At 42.7% G+C, this 15,638-nt stretch overlaps 1 protein-coding gene across 4 annotated transcripts in view; it reads right to left on the minus strand.

Moving 5' to 3' along the window:
* Nucleotides 1-15,638, minus strand: part of LOC147712283 (uncharacterized) — a 98,501-nt gene that overhangs the window by 60,092 nt on the left and 22,771 nt on the right. For all 4 annotated transcript variants that reach the window (XM_086923013.1, XM_086923012.1, XM_086923011.1 and 1 more), the window contains exons 2-3: nt 12,328-12,454; nt 5,298-5,408 (exon numbers count right to left, since the gene is read on the minus strand). In XM_086923013.1, the coding sequence (XP_086779139.1) occupies nt 5,298-5,408; nt 12,328-12,454 (238 nt within the window). The remainder of the gene's footprint in view (nt 1-5,297; nt 5,409-12,327; nt 12,455-15,638) is intronic.

Raw genomic sequence — 15,638 nt, forward strand, 5'->3', positions numbered from 1 at the left:
TCAGGAGAGTTACGGCGGAGCCAGGTTAGTGATTGTAAACTGGGAATAGACGGGAGAGGGTGGTAAACGAACGGGTGTGGGTAGCGTCCAACAAAGTGATATCTCTGAGTTCTTTGTGAAGGAAACGCTGCCTTAGTTTAAATCCCATGTTACCGTAGGAACGGTCCGCTCCTATACCCTTCTTTTTTAATCGAACACTAGCTGATAACAGTTATGATACCATTTTGGGTGTGGTAGAAACACCTATTCTTGTCCTCTTTTTCAACCTTTACTTTAAGTGGTGGGACTGGTCTCCAAACGCTTAGGGACACTTGTATGCTATGATGTTATAGCGTTACGATTTTTTTTGAAACAGCAATACATTATTCTAACGGCTCCTTTCATTTCTTTGTTTTTCTATGAGCCTCCGGGGAACACACCACAATCAAGGACAAACCGAAGACCGGACTTCCTCATCCTCGTCGGACTCGGATGACGCTGTAAAACATCCAAAACCAATAACTCAACAACCTTCAACTTCTTTACCACTTATTAATAAACCTTCCTTTAAACCTATTCTTCAGCCTCCTCGCCTGTTTATCAAGCCTGCCCTCCCACAAGTATCTTTATTTTGTAGCAGGAAGAGACTTGACACAACAAGAGGAGAACAAGAACCACTCCTCTCAATCAAACAAAGGAACACAGCAATCAGATAAGTGTGAGAGTGCTGCAACAAAACAAAAGAGTACTCTGCAGACAAACTAAACTAGAATGATTTAAATACCTTCTGTAGTAATCAGGTCCCACACAAAGATGATGTAAAGATGTTTATTTGAAGATATGCAGATAAGATGGTATAACCCCACCAGGAGCATCCAGCATGATGCTCAGCCCAATGTCAACTGAAGACCTTATCCCACAGAATCCCAACATTCTCTTGAGCATCATAGCTGCAACATTCTACAACCTGGACTGGTAGTGGAGAAAGCATGTATAACATATAAACAAGATGCAAGAATACTACTCGTGAAAACACGAAGACGTCATGAGAGACTCAGGGCTGAAGCAACTGACAAGGTGAGGTGCGCGAGCCAATTTCATATTTGAATCCAAAGAGTAACTGTTATTTCCAATTGGGCTTAAGGAAAAATATCAAATAAAGAAATCCGGACTCAAATTTGCTAAATATTTTTTCCACAAAGTTAAGCTGAAATTCTGGAATCCGGCATATGTAACAGTTTGTGTGTCGTAAGACAAATAACTCACCCCTTTGTTCAGTAACGGCAAAAACTAAGTAGAATCATCACTTCATTACTTGCAGCATGAGGATTGTTTATAAATAGTGAAAAACATGAAATGAAAATTTCCTTTCCACATAGCCATTACTTTCATGCTTGATAGCTCGAGTTCCCTTTCAGGTTAGCCTCTCATTTCTTTCACGCTTGTTTGCTCGAGATATGTATACAATGACAGTTTCCTTGCCACTGAGCTTGCTCATTCTCTTTACACTTGGCTGCTCGAGCTATTGTAGTATTTATCTGTGATAAATTTTAACTGTTTCAGCCAGGATAAAGCACTCGCCTTTAGTTATGCTCAGGTTCTTTAGTTACATCTTTTTCCTTACTTCACACGCTTCCATTTATTCTTTGATCATGGGTTGACAGTCTATTTAAATGTACAGTCACAATTTGTAAAGTGGATGCCTTCCGCCCAAAAACTACTTTTTAACCCTTAACAGGTGGCAAAATCACACACACAGCCCCTGTTTACCTTCTTTTCTTTAAGTCTGCAAACGTTTCTTTTTGTAGCTTGTTGACTAATTGCCAGATGATGTAGCACGCCTGTTCTTGAGCTGTCCGGTGTAGTGGACTCTGGTGGGGCATACAGCTGTGACCTCTCTCTTGCTTGTCAGGTTATTCTTTCTTTATTTACGCTTTTTTTCCATAGGTTTCTTTCTTGACAGGTATCTTTTGCTTACTTGCTTGAGTCTAGTTGCACTTCATCAGTAAAAGTGGTAGGTTCGTTGATCGATCGTCGCCATAAATAATGTAGTAATCAGGTCCCACACAAAGATGATGCAAAGATGTTTATTTGAAGATATGCAGATAAGATGGTATAACCCCACCAGGAGCATCCAGCATGATGCTCAGCCCAATGTCAACTGAAGACCTCAGCCCACAGAATCCCAATATTCTCTTGCACATCATAGCTGCAACATTCTACAAGCTGGACTGGTAGTGGAGAAAGCATGTATAACATATAAACAAGATGCAAGAATACTACACCTTCCTTTTTCTATTTTTCAGAGGCAGACAGCCAGGAAACGAAGGGTTACAAAGAGCAGCAGAAACCCAAAAGAAACAATGTTGCCAGCCGGCAAGGGGGCTCCTAGATATTTGAAGTCCCGGAAGAGAACTTAAGAACCCGGAAGTGGAGAACGCCTCAAAGACGCACAGGAGAAGAAAACAGGAATGTTTCCCATTCGGCATGGAATCAAGTTATGGCAGGTCAGTGGTCAAGGAAGTACAGGAGGCCTGGCGGGATCCCTGTTGGAATGCAAATCGCTTTTCCCTTGCGGACCCCCTCCCTTATATCTGCTTAAGCAGGAGGGGCTCCCGTCGGCAATCTCGGGCGGGGTTAGGAGCGCTGGTGCAGGCAGCGTTAACTGCAGAGCCCAACAAGTGCGGTTAACCTGAGAACCATCTACATAACCATTACTGTATTTGTTTCCGTAGAGTGTGACTACAGCAATCGCCCTCCTCCTAGGTCTTATGGAGCTAAACACAATCTACGTTAAGTGTAAGTCACAGTGAAGGCTGTTTTGAGCACGTGTGTGCGCATTATACTACTTTATTTTTCTTTACAACATGTGCCGTGTTTTTAAGTGCTGCTAAATGTTTGTGTGACAAATTATGATCTTGACAGCGGAGGTAATCTCACATGTATGCATGCCTCGACGTACACACATAGCATGATGTTGCACTATGAAAGGGGCATTATTACATGAACAGTGTGAAAATATGAGATAAGTGATCTCTTCTTCTAGAATTTTAAATAATATAGAGGAAAATTTTCAGATTGGTCTGTATTGGCGTGCATGCTTCTATTTCTGTGTGATGGTGTCACGCCACTAAGAGACTAGAAAGTTGGACATACCAAGTAGAGAAAAGTAGGGATTGGATTTGTCTTGGTCCTGAAGATAGCCCTTTGACCCTTAGAGGCACATAGAGAGGCTGAAAAATATCAACCCCAATTTGATGTTTTGGGCTATGATATCCAGTTACACCATTCTGTTTTTAAACTTGCCAAAGGCTCTGAGATTAAAAACATACCGCCCGATTCATGAACCTAAATTGCGCTCGCAAGGGGCCGGATTCTGAGAATCCGGCCCTTTGCGAGAGCGATTTTTGCATTTGGGATTCAGCATCCCAAATGCAAAAATCGCTAATTGGAATTACATTTAAGGAATCTCTATTAGAGATTCCTTAAATGCAATTCAACATCCAATTTAAATTTGCGAATTCGCAATTTCTTGCCGCAATTTACCGCGAGGTCAGACCTCGCGGTAAATTGCGAAAAGTCAGAAAAATGCATTTAAATGCATTTTTCTGAGTTGCATGTTACATACACACATGTCCTTTGGACATGTGTGTGTGCAACACCTGTGTGAAATTTCATTTGAGGGGTGCTACAGGGTGTCCTTTGGACACCCCTGGCACCCTTCAAATCGCAATCTTATTTGCCATTAGCTAATTGCTAATCGCAAATAAGGAATACTCCCCATTCATTCCTATGGGCCTTTTGGCCCATAGGAATGAATGGCGAGTTATTCCTTATTTGCGATTAGCAATTTGCTAATCACAAATAAGGAATCAGTAGGAATCGCATTTTATTATGCGATTCCTACATGATTACCGTTTTGCGAGGCCTTAATAGCGAATCGCTATGATTCGCTATTAGGGGCTCGCAAAACGGCCCGTTGATGAATCAGGCTGATAGACAAGAGGATCCAGCAGGCAATTTTAACAAATACAAACTGTCTTATAAAAGTGCTCCGCTAACAAAGTGGGTTGAGCCCACCCACTCACACTAGGTGCAGTGGATAAGGATACAATGATGAAGCATGCCATGGGTAGCACCATTGGGGGAGGATCCGATAAAAATAAATCTTTGAGATGCCAAGATTCACTAACCACCCCCAGTAGCAGGTAGAGTATAGAGGATAAGGTTAACCCTCCGAGATTGTTTAGACTGTACTTTATTTGGGAGCCTGAGGGTACCCTATCATCAGAGCTTCTCACTCCCCCAAGTGTGATACATGCTTTTCAATCAACAACAAACAAAGGTAATTGAAACAACAGTTTGTATTCGAAAAAAAAATTCAGCCTATCACTAGCTTTAAAAAACCTCGTCTGTCTCAAAGGAATGTTAGGATCAGTGAGCAGAGCTTCTTATATCTAAAGCTGAAAATATTTACCAATCAATCAGACTTTCCTGCAACAGTTGATTCTGCACTGCAAATAACTATTGGTCACAAATGGTATTCTTTCTCTACTATCTCTATTGTGGAGATAGCAGATATCATCCAGAAGGTAAAGTCCAGCTCACTAGACATCCGACTAGTCTTAGTTTTTCACTCCTAAGCCCTGGCCTATATTTCTTATCTTACTGACCTCTTCCATCTCCCTCTTTCTACTGTTTCCGTCCCACTCAATGGAAGAAAGGCATAGTCACGACCCTACTCAAATCTAATCATTAGATAATTTGGTGTTTGAGAATAACTTTCCCATTCCCTCACCTCCCATAGGAGGACACTAGCCAAAGTGACACACAGTAGCTGAACTTTTGGCCAGTGCCCTCTGAGGCCCTGCAGAGTTCATGCAAGAGCCGATGTAAAGACCATGCCAACATCATGCTGAGACCAAGCTAACACCATGATAAGGTCATGCTGAAGTCATGCTAAGACCCTGCTAAGACCAAGCCATGGACAATCTTCAGTCATGCTTTGAGTATGTGGAGTATGTCAAAACAGTCTATGCAAATGCACTGACAACGTCATACTGAATCTATGCAGATGCTATGCTGAGACTATGCGGTGACATCAGATTCACCTAGGTTATCAAACTAAAGGGTCATGGTACATGTCAATGCTAATGGTGTCTATTTTTGCATGTGAGTTTACAGCTGAACTGTGAATATGAGTGTTGATATAAGTATTGATGCAGTTCTACGTATGTGTGCCTATGTAAACCATGGTGAGAAGGCCTCAACCTTTTCTTTCAGTTCTCTTCTTAAGCATGTCAGTACTTCTCACTCACTTGTGGGAACAGTGACCGTGGACTTTCTCCTTGCACTCCGATTCTTTAGTGGACAGACATCTTCCTCTTCTTTCACTTTTAATGAAAAGATGGAGTTGGCAATAAGAGGTCCTGTTTTGAAAAGAAACAGAAATTGGTAATTTATGTACATCTCCAACCGTAATTATAATTATACAACTCCCACATGGTGTGTAACTAAATTAATGATATGGCAAGAACACGTAAACATGCATGAATTAGAGTCCTGAGAGGTCAGATACAAATCTCACCAAAAGGCCTATACATACAAAAACTTGCAATTGCAAAGTCTAACAGCAGTGGTACAAGTGATCTAGCCAGAAATTCTTGACAGAGCTGGGACGCAGACCACGGTTTTACTAAAGGTGGCAAACATTATGCACGCATAATTTGCAAACAGTACGTCACACTCTGAATCATCGATTTAAAATGGGTGGAAATAAAAACAAGCATTTGCAATGCAATAGGTCTCGCATTAGGAAAGTTTGAGCTATTGGTATTGTAAATGACAAATATTTTATTTATGTGTTGGTTTTGAAAATAGCGAAATTAATAGCTTTGTCATTTGCAATGCCAATAGTTTTAACTTTCGCAAATGTGACACCTATAGCATTTGTAATGCAATATGTGTTGTATTTACGTGCCTTAGATGTATTGATATTACAAATAACAATGGCTTTTAATTTTTTTAAATAATTAATACTTAAATAAAAGTTATTGTAATTTATAATGGCAATAGCTTTAACTTTTGTAAATAACTTTTGTGAACATTATGTTCAGTGTATTTTATTGTGACGAAAATCCAAGAACAGAAGTGAAATATTAACATCTTTTTGTGACATTTGTAATAAAGCTTGAAACATTGAGAGAACTTATTTGAACCAGTTGTTGTTGAATGGTTGCACAGATTGATTCAGTGGTGCCCCTGAGTCATTCTGTGGTGGTGCTGAGTGATGCTGTGGTGATGCGATAGATGGATAGAGTGAGTGCGATAGACAGATGGAGTGAAGGTGATAGCTAGATGAATAGAGTGAAGGTGATAGCTAGATGAATAGAGTGAAGGTGATAGCTAGATGAATAGAGTGAAGGTGATAGCTAGATGAATAGAGTGAAGGTGATAGCTAGATGAATAGAGTGAAGGTGATAGCTAGATGAATAGAGTGAAGGTGATAGCTAGATGAATAGAGTGAAGGTGATAGCTAGATGAATAGAGTGAAGGTGATAGCTAGATGAATAGAGTGAAGGTGATAGCTAGATGAATAGAGTGAAGGCGATAGCTAGATGAATAGAGTGAGGGCGATAGATAGATAGACAGATGAGTGAGGGCGACAGACAGACAGACAGACAGACAGACAGACAGACAGACAGACAGACAGACAGACAGACAGACAGACAGACAGACAGACCAGACAGACCCGACAGACCAGACAGACCCGACAGACCAGACAGACCAGACAGACAGACAGACAGACAGACAGACAGACAGACAGATAGACAGACAGACAGATAGACAGACAGACAGACAGACAGACAGACAGACCAGACAGACAGACAGACAGATAGACAGATAGACAGATAGACAGATAGACAGATAGACAGATAGATAGATAGACAGATAGATAGATAGATAGATAGATAGATAGATAGATAGATAGATAGATAGATAGATAGATAGATAGATAGATGTGTGTGTTGTTGTGTGTGGGGTTGTGTGTGTGGGGTTGTATGTGTGGGGTTGTGTGTGTGGGGTTGTGTGTGTGGTGTTCTGTGTGTGGGTTTGTGTGTGTTGTGGTTGTGTGTGTGTTGTGTGTGGTTGTGTGTGTTGTGTTGGGAGTTGTGTGGGGTTGTGTGTGTGGTTGTGTGTTGTGTTTGGGGTTGTGTGTGTGGTTGAGTGTGGTTGTGTGTGTGTGGTTGTGTGTGTGGTTCTGGGTGTGGTTCTGGGTGTGTGGTTGTGGGTGTGAGGTTGTGGGTGTGAGGTTGTGGGTGTGTGTGTGTTTGGTTGTGTGTGTGTTTGGTTGTGTGTGTGTGGTTGTGTGTGTGCGTGTGTGTGTGTGTGTGTGTGTAGTTGTGTGTGGGGAGGTTGTGTGTGTGGGCTTGTATGTGTGTGTGAAGAGTTATAAATAAGGTATGGACTACCAAAGTTCCAGTAGGCCTAGTAACTCAAAAGGACATGTCTTGGTCTCCCGCCTTCATCTTTTGATCTATCATAGTACCCTGGTCCTGTTAGGTTGGTGGGTTTTTGGATTCTTTTTGGTGGAAACTAAAATGCAGGATCCACTGTGGTGTCCAGTTTTCCATACACAGACAAAGGACATGGATGCAGATATCCTCGCCAGCCATTTGCAGTGCGACTTCCTCCAATGGCTAAGACATTTTAAACATATATTATAGCTAACTCCTTCAAACCAGAGCCCATACTTTGAATAACATTTGTATAAGTTTTCCTGTTATTGAACAATGGCCTTAGGTTGCCTCTTCATTTGTTGTTATTGAGTTTAGCTTGTAAACACTTTAAAACATTTGGATTGGTATCTCAGCCATAGAAAGTACTATATTTAAATTAGATAAAATCTGTTAGTTTACATTTCATGGAACACACCGAAATATTTTGACGGGCACAGGATTCTGCTTTAGGCAGGACCCTCCAGCGAGAGCAGACCAAGGGCATGGAATTAGTATCACCCAGGACATACTGTTTGGGGTCAAGGACAAATGTTTATTTTTGTTTTGTCCATGGGATAGGTAGGCCCAAATACTGTAGCACAACTCCTTTGGCTGCCAGTTTACAGTTCCTCAGTACGAATTTGTGGCCTGTGAAAGAAGACTGCCTGCCACCAAGGCAAGATGTCTATCCTTGAACTTAATTTGTTCAAACTTGTATGTATGATTTATTAATTTAAATGCCTTTACCATTGAGGTGAGTGCTCTAAGGAGATGCAGCGAACTGTGAGCTCAGCTTGCATCACCGACAGTGGTTTGAGTACACAGGTTTGCAAATTTGTAGGTCTCGCCTGAGCCAATGCGCTTGCGCATTGCTCCGGCGAGATTATAGTAAGCGGAAAAGAAAAGTCTACCAAAACGGGTGCGGATCGCATACAGTTCATGTGATCTATGCGCGTGCACACCATCGCCAGCCACATAACACACCACCATTTGTCTGTGCCTCAGCATCAGACTTCAAAGGCTGCCGCTCCCCCGCCACAGCAATGCCGAGAGCTTGTTTCTAGACTAAAGTGAAAGCCTACCGTGCTTGTTTACAGTAGCCTTGCTCCTCAAATGCTGTTGCTGTGTTTCCATCTCTCTAGGGACACTCAGCTTGAAAACACAGGACTTGCTAGCTACAATGCTACATCCGCTTTGCTTTGCCTCTAGACACGCTGATCCCTCGCAGACTGTGCTGACTCTGCCCCTCCTGATTCTTAAACTGACCAACGCAGTCACCAGACTGTCTCTTCTCTCTGTCTTATGATGTCTGCCCTGCCACCATTTACTTCGGACCCTCACCCTCACACCTCCTCACCCTCACACACCCTCTCACCCTCACACCGTCACACCCTCTCACCCTCACAACCCTCTCACCCTCACTCACCCTCACACCCCCACACACCCTCACTCACCGTCACCCCCTCACCCTCACAACCCTCTCACCCTCTCTCACCTTCACACCCCCTCACACCTCCTCACCCTCACACACCCTCACACACCCTCACCCTCACACAATCTCATCCTCACCCCCAACACCCTCACCCCGTCACCCTCCCTCACCCTCACACACTCTCACTCACCCTAACACACCCTCACTCACCCCCACACCCCTCACACCCTCACACCCTCAACCTCACACACCACATCATCACTCAGGAACACCACCACATCACTCAGGGACACCACCACATTACTCAGGGACACCACCACATTACTCAGGGACACCACCACATTATTCAGGGACACCACCACATCCCTTAGGGACACCACCACATCACTCAGGGACACCACCACATCACTCAGTAACACCACCACATCACTCAGGAACACCACCAAATCACTGAGGGACACCACCACATCACTCGGGGACACCACCACATCACTCGGGGATACCACCACATCACTCGGGGACACCACCACATCACTCGGGGACACCACCACATCACTCAGGGACACCACTCAGTGGCACCACCACATCACTCAGGGACACCGCCACATCACTCAGGGACACCGCTACATCACTCGGGAACACCACCACATCACTCGGGGACACCACCTCATCACTCGGGGACACCACCACATCACTCAGGAACACCACCACATCACTCAGGAGCACCACCACATCACTCAGGGACACCACCACATCACCCAGGGACACCACCACATCACTCGGGGACACCACCACATCACTCGGGGACACCACCACATCACTCAGGAACACCACCACATCACTCGGGAACACCACCACATCACTCAGGGACACCACCACATCACTCAGAGGCACCACCTCATCACTCGGGGACACCACCACATCACTCGGGGACACCACCACATCACTCGGGGACACCACCACATCACCCGGGGACACCACCACATCACTCAGGGGGACCACCACATCACTCAGGGACACCACCATATCACTCAGGGACACCACCACATCACTCAGGAACACCACCACATCACTCAGGGACACCACATCATCACTCAGGAACACCACATCATCACTCAGGAACACCACCACATCACTCAGGGACACCACCACATCACTCAGGGGCACCACTCAGGGACACCACCACATCACTCAGTGACACCACCACATCACTCGGGGACACCACATCACTCGGGGACACCACCACATCACTCAGGAACACCACCACATCACTCAGGAACACCACCACATCACTTCGGGACACCACCACATCACTCGGGACACCACCACATCACTCGGGACACCACCACATCACTCGGGGACAGCACCACATCACTCGCGGACACCACCACATCACTCGGGGACACCACCACATCACTCGGGGACACCACCACATCACTCTAATACACCATCACATCACTCTATTACACCACCACATCACTCTAATACACCATCACATCACTCAGCCCAACCACATCATCACTCCGCACCACAACAGCACTGTCCTTGCTTGCTACCAACAAGCATTGCCATAGCCAATATGACTTGCATTAGGAAAGTGTAAGCTATTGGCTTTGTGAATAACAATGCTATTAATTTATATATTTTCATTAAAAAAATTGTCATTTACAATACCAATAGCTCACACTTTCCTAATGCGAGACCTATTGCATTGCAAATGCTTGTTACTATTTGAAGCTACTTATAATGCTCCTAGATTGCTCCCTCTTGTTTACAAATACATGCTGAAACATGAAAGCAACATTGGTGATTAGTTTCAAACATAAAATGTAATCACAAAAGGCAACTTGAAAAAAAACCTGCACAATGATTGTGAATCTTTAACATATTATTTCTCTGAGACATAATTCTGTAAAAACCTTGATGCATTCCAATTTTTTTTTTCATTTTTTAAAAAGAAAGCTACCTTAACCCCTTCCATGCTGATGACGAACCCCAGCCGTCATGCACTACGGTGCTCGTGTGCTGATGACGGCTGGGGTTCGTCACGGCCCGCCCTGTTCGTGTTGTTTACAGCACACCAGGGGAATCGCGGCCGCATGGAAGGGGTTAAGAGCACGCAAGTATAGTCATTTTGTGCAGATTTACAACTTTCGGGAATTCGCAATGTTTATAAAAGCAGGTCTGGATACAAAATTCCTAGCAACCCATTGTGAGATACATTTTCTCATGAGCAATTATGCTCATGTAAAAAAAATGCTGAACAATTGCAAATTTACTTTCCCTACACCCCCTTTTGCCCACCACGAAAAACATTTTACTCCTGCCTTTGTCAGGAGTAAATGTCTAAATTTTTCCACTGTGGAAGAGGCAGGAGTAGCCGATAAACACCCTTAAACATATACGTTAGTGGATATGCACATACTTATAGCGAGTTTCAATCCTGGAACTACCACTTTAAGCCTATGTATGGCACCGAATACAAGTTGCAAGGTAATGGCTTAGAAGTAAATCCACACCCTCACCCATAACAATTGGCACGGTGCAGTTACACTGTATCAGTACCACACAATTACGAGTTTATCCCCATGTAATGGGACATAACCATGTAGCCCTTGCTTTACTGGGTAGAATTCCGCACCGTATTTTCTTTTCTGTGGGTATTATCGCTCGTTTACCGCTTTCTGTGGGCAGGCCATAAACATGAATGGGGGCTGCTGCAAGGCAGGGGGAGGATAGTGGAGTGGGTTGGGCAAATGGTGGAGTGGGTGGGGAGGACAGGGAAAAATGTAATCTGGCATGGAGTAGCATTACATGTACTCTATGTTTCATGGGCCAGGAACATGGATCCAGGTTGCCTGCAGCCAGTACCCAAAGTGCTTTTACTGGCTGCTACACTTAGGTCCATTTTTCTCACACCAGCTAAATCCAGGTTCAGGAACAACAGCCCACACATGATTGACTGTAATTCCATATAGGAATTCTGCTTCTCTCACTAGGGGCCAATATATTCCACAGAAAGTTGGCAAAGTCAAACCTTTGCTGGACTTCAAACCCTGATATAACATGAGAACCAGCATACTCAAAGAAGATATTTAAAGAGCTTTCATATAATGAGAATGCAACCATATTTTGTCACCTCTCTGCATGGCACCAAATTGGGGAAGCACATTTTTGACAGAATAATTACATTAAGCCTCCCGTCCCCTGGACAAGTAGATAATTTATAAAATCCCACACCCCTGACAGACACCGGAAAAGGCAGAGATAACTGTATAACATTTTTACTACTTAACTTTTACTGGTTAACTGAAAAGTTAATTAAACAAACTATACTATCTCATACTGTCTAACAAAGCAAACCTGTAGGCAAACTGGAGAAATCTCAGTTTACAATCATAAAAGAGATCCTTTTACCAAGAGAAATCAGGACTTGATGAATCTCCTTCATCACATTATTATAAAGTTCATTCTGCCATTCATGTAAAAGCTTCCACTCCTCTTCAGAGAAACAGGCAACAACATCACGGAACCTCACCGGTGCCTGAAACACAAAGGTGTACAATGTAGTCATCAATATCATTTAGTGATACATCAGATAGGATATGTTCATTTAAATTTCAATATTTTTAAATTTTCTTTCCTGCTTTTTCTTCTGCTCTTCCTTTTTTCAAGAACAGTCTTTAGTGGATAAGAACATATAAACACAGCTCTTATAGCTACAGGAGTGAGGAGGGTGTGGGAAGATTGTGCAACACATTCTGTGGTATACTTATCATACATCATGGGCCATATTACACAAAAAATGCATTTTCATTACTTGTGCTGGGTGCACCTTTAAAAAAGGTGTGTCCGTAGCAAACAATGAAAATTTGCCGTATTATGATGAAAATAACTCGCGCTGCCCCTGAGGAAGAGTATTTAGGTGAAAAACAGAGCAGCTGCTTTAAAGCCGCTCCGTGTTTTCACAGTGCAGGTGACTACCCGCCTGCACTTTGAACTGGGATTAAAGATCCCCTTGCAGGCAGGTGCAGAGAGTTACTGCCTGCCTGCAAGGGGATGTCTGGGGGGTCAGTAGGACCCTCTTTACCCGCTGCAGAGTGCGCATTGACAGTGCGCCACCTTTCAGATGGTGCACTGTCAGTGAGACCTTATTTGCCTCTGCGCCTGTCTGTAATACGGTGCGGGAGCAGAGGCAGAGAGGTTCCCTCATTTGCCTAGGGCACGCCCCCATTCAATTGAGGGAATGCCCTCTGAAGATAGCGCTGGAGCTTTATGTGCACCAGTGGTCTCGGAATTTCAGGAGGGGCAGCACAAGCATCTGCGACCCCTTCTGTGATACCAAAGCACCCCTGGCGGTGTGCAAAGCAGGTGCAAACAACCGTTGTGCCCTTGTGGCACTTGTATAATACGGCCCCATATCTTATCACACTTAGACTTTCACCAAGCATATCCTAATGTTTTACAAAACAAATACATTTTATTCACGAAAGAATACTACACATTTTCATGACATCATTTAGATGTGTTTGCAAATGGTAATCTGCCAAGGGGCTGTAACGGAAGTACAGTATAGGCCCATCTAGTGACACAAGAAAAGTCTGTGACTACTTCTAGGAATAAATGGTAAAAATAATCAGCTGGGGTATTATACTAAAAACAAACGATTTATATATTTTAAAAAAAACAGCCATAAAAAGCAATATTTACTAAATTATAATTAAACTATTTTTAAAACAAAACTAAACAAAACACATTTCACAATAAACCGAGAATAATAATAAAACAAGTAAAAAATAAAAATAATATCAAGCATTAAAGATTTAACATAAGCAACACCTATATACACTGTACAAATAAAAATCACAAAACACACCCAAATCCGAACACACCACATAATCCAAAACAGTACATAAAGTAATAGTTTAAACAGCATACAAAGGAATATTTCTGAAGTAAAAATAACTTCTCTGACTCGGAAATTGCTTTTGGGCCAATTAACCACCTAGGATCTCCTTTGATAAGTATGTCTGATTCACTTATCAAGGGGTCTAGCGATAGCTAGAATTCTCTATTACTGGGCACCGCACACCTTAGAGGTAAATAACTTTGTCTTTGCTGGGGTGAGCAGATCCCGGCTTTAGAGTAAAGGTTTCATTGATCAGCTTCGATAATCTTGTGGGCATGCTTTAAGGCACATGACATGGAGAGCTGCCTCACGATGGACAGGATGGGACCAGCGAGTGACGCAGAAGACCCCCTATGGATTGGCAGATAGCTGGATTGTGTGACACGTCTCAAGGGTTCATAGGTTGGGACAACAACGGCATTTTCCAATTGGGTGACATTTAGGTGGGTGACCACATGAAATCCTTTCAAGACCTTCAAACAGACTTCTCCCTCCACAAAGCACAATTTCATCAATACCTCCAACTCTGTCATGTGCTCTCATGGTACATGGAGGCGCTAGCTGAACCTCCAGAATATATCCTTCTGGAGGCTCAGCTACTTATGGGCCCATTAGCTAGGGAGGCATCTCAAAGATCTTCAGAACCCAGGTAAATCACTCCCCATGTACACGAATTCACTTAAGGGGCTGGAGGCTGCATCTGTGGGTGATCCAAGGGGCAAAATAGGTTGAACTGGGGTAAATACTAGCAATGTATAATGGATTTTCTGCTGGAACTTGTGTCGGGTGTATTACGAGCCTTTAATAAAAGTAATAAAGTGCTGTTATAATAAAGAAAAATGAAACATAACATAATACAATGCAATAAAACAATATAATAACCGAAACAGTAAACCATTTCTTAAACTTCAATATTTTTGGCTATGAAATTTTTCAGTCAAGATATTCTGTCCACAGGATTTTCGTCACACAATATTTTTGAGTCAGTATTTGGAAGGAACAAATGCCCTGGTCTCCCCAAGCATCTCTGGTAACGAAGATATATATGTACAATATGTTGTACTATTTGTCATACCAATATAAGTATCTAACTTATTTTTTTCAAATGAATGAAATGCTAGCTTGAGTAACATTTTAGAGGCAATGCTTGTAGCTTAATTCTACAGCCATTTCTTTAATGCTGACAGAAAGAAGTCAAAATAAAATGCAATGTTCCAATTTTTAAATAACTAGCACTAGAAAAATGAAAATTACAGAATCTAGTTGATAAGATATGGGTGCTAGAATTGGGAAAGAATCTAGGAGAGACGAAACACATGGATAAAGTGTAATTGTGGCTCTTCTCTCCTTCAGACAGAACAGAAAGCAGTAAATGAATACTGTTCTTTCAAATCAGAAATGGCGGTAACACTAGATGATCGAGTGATATGTGTGCCTTTATTAGCATGTTACTGTAAACTGAAGTACATTTAAAACAATCGTATTTCTTATTAAATATTGGACAATTATCTTATATTCAAAACAAATGGAACAGAATACTCCATTATGAAATATATTTAAAGCACTAAACCAAAGTCTTATTATGCCATCAACTCACTATAAAGTAGGCAAAAATGTGGCCTGTGCACAATTGTTTATAGCTGTGGTTAAATAAACAAAATTGGAACAATTCGCATTATGCAATGTTGCATGTTTTTCACCCTGCAGCAGATTGGTTCACTCAGAAAACGTGACCACGACCGGTAAACCGCGCCAAAGACATTTTCTGCTTAAATCAGTCGCATGCCTGTAGATTCTGTGTCTTTTGTATTTAAGGTAC

The sequence above is a fragment of the Lissotriton vulgaris genome, chromosome 5 (genome assembly GCF_964263255.1).
Source record: "Lissotriton vulgaris chromosome 5, aLisVul1.2, whole genome shotgun sequence".
NCBI classification, from domain to species: Eukaryota; Metazoa; Chordata; class Amphibia; order Caudata; family Salamandridae; genus Lissotriton; species Lissotriton vulgaris.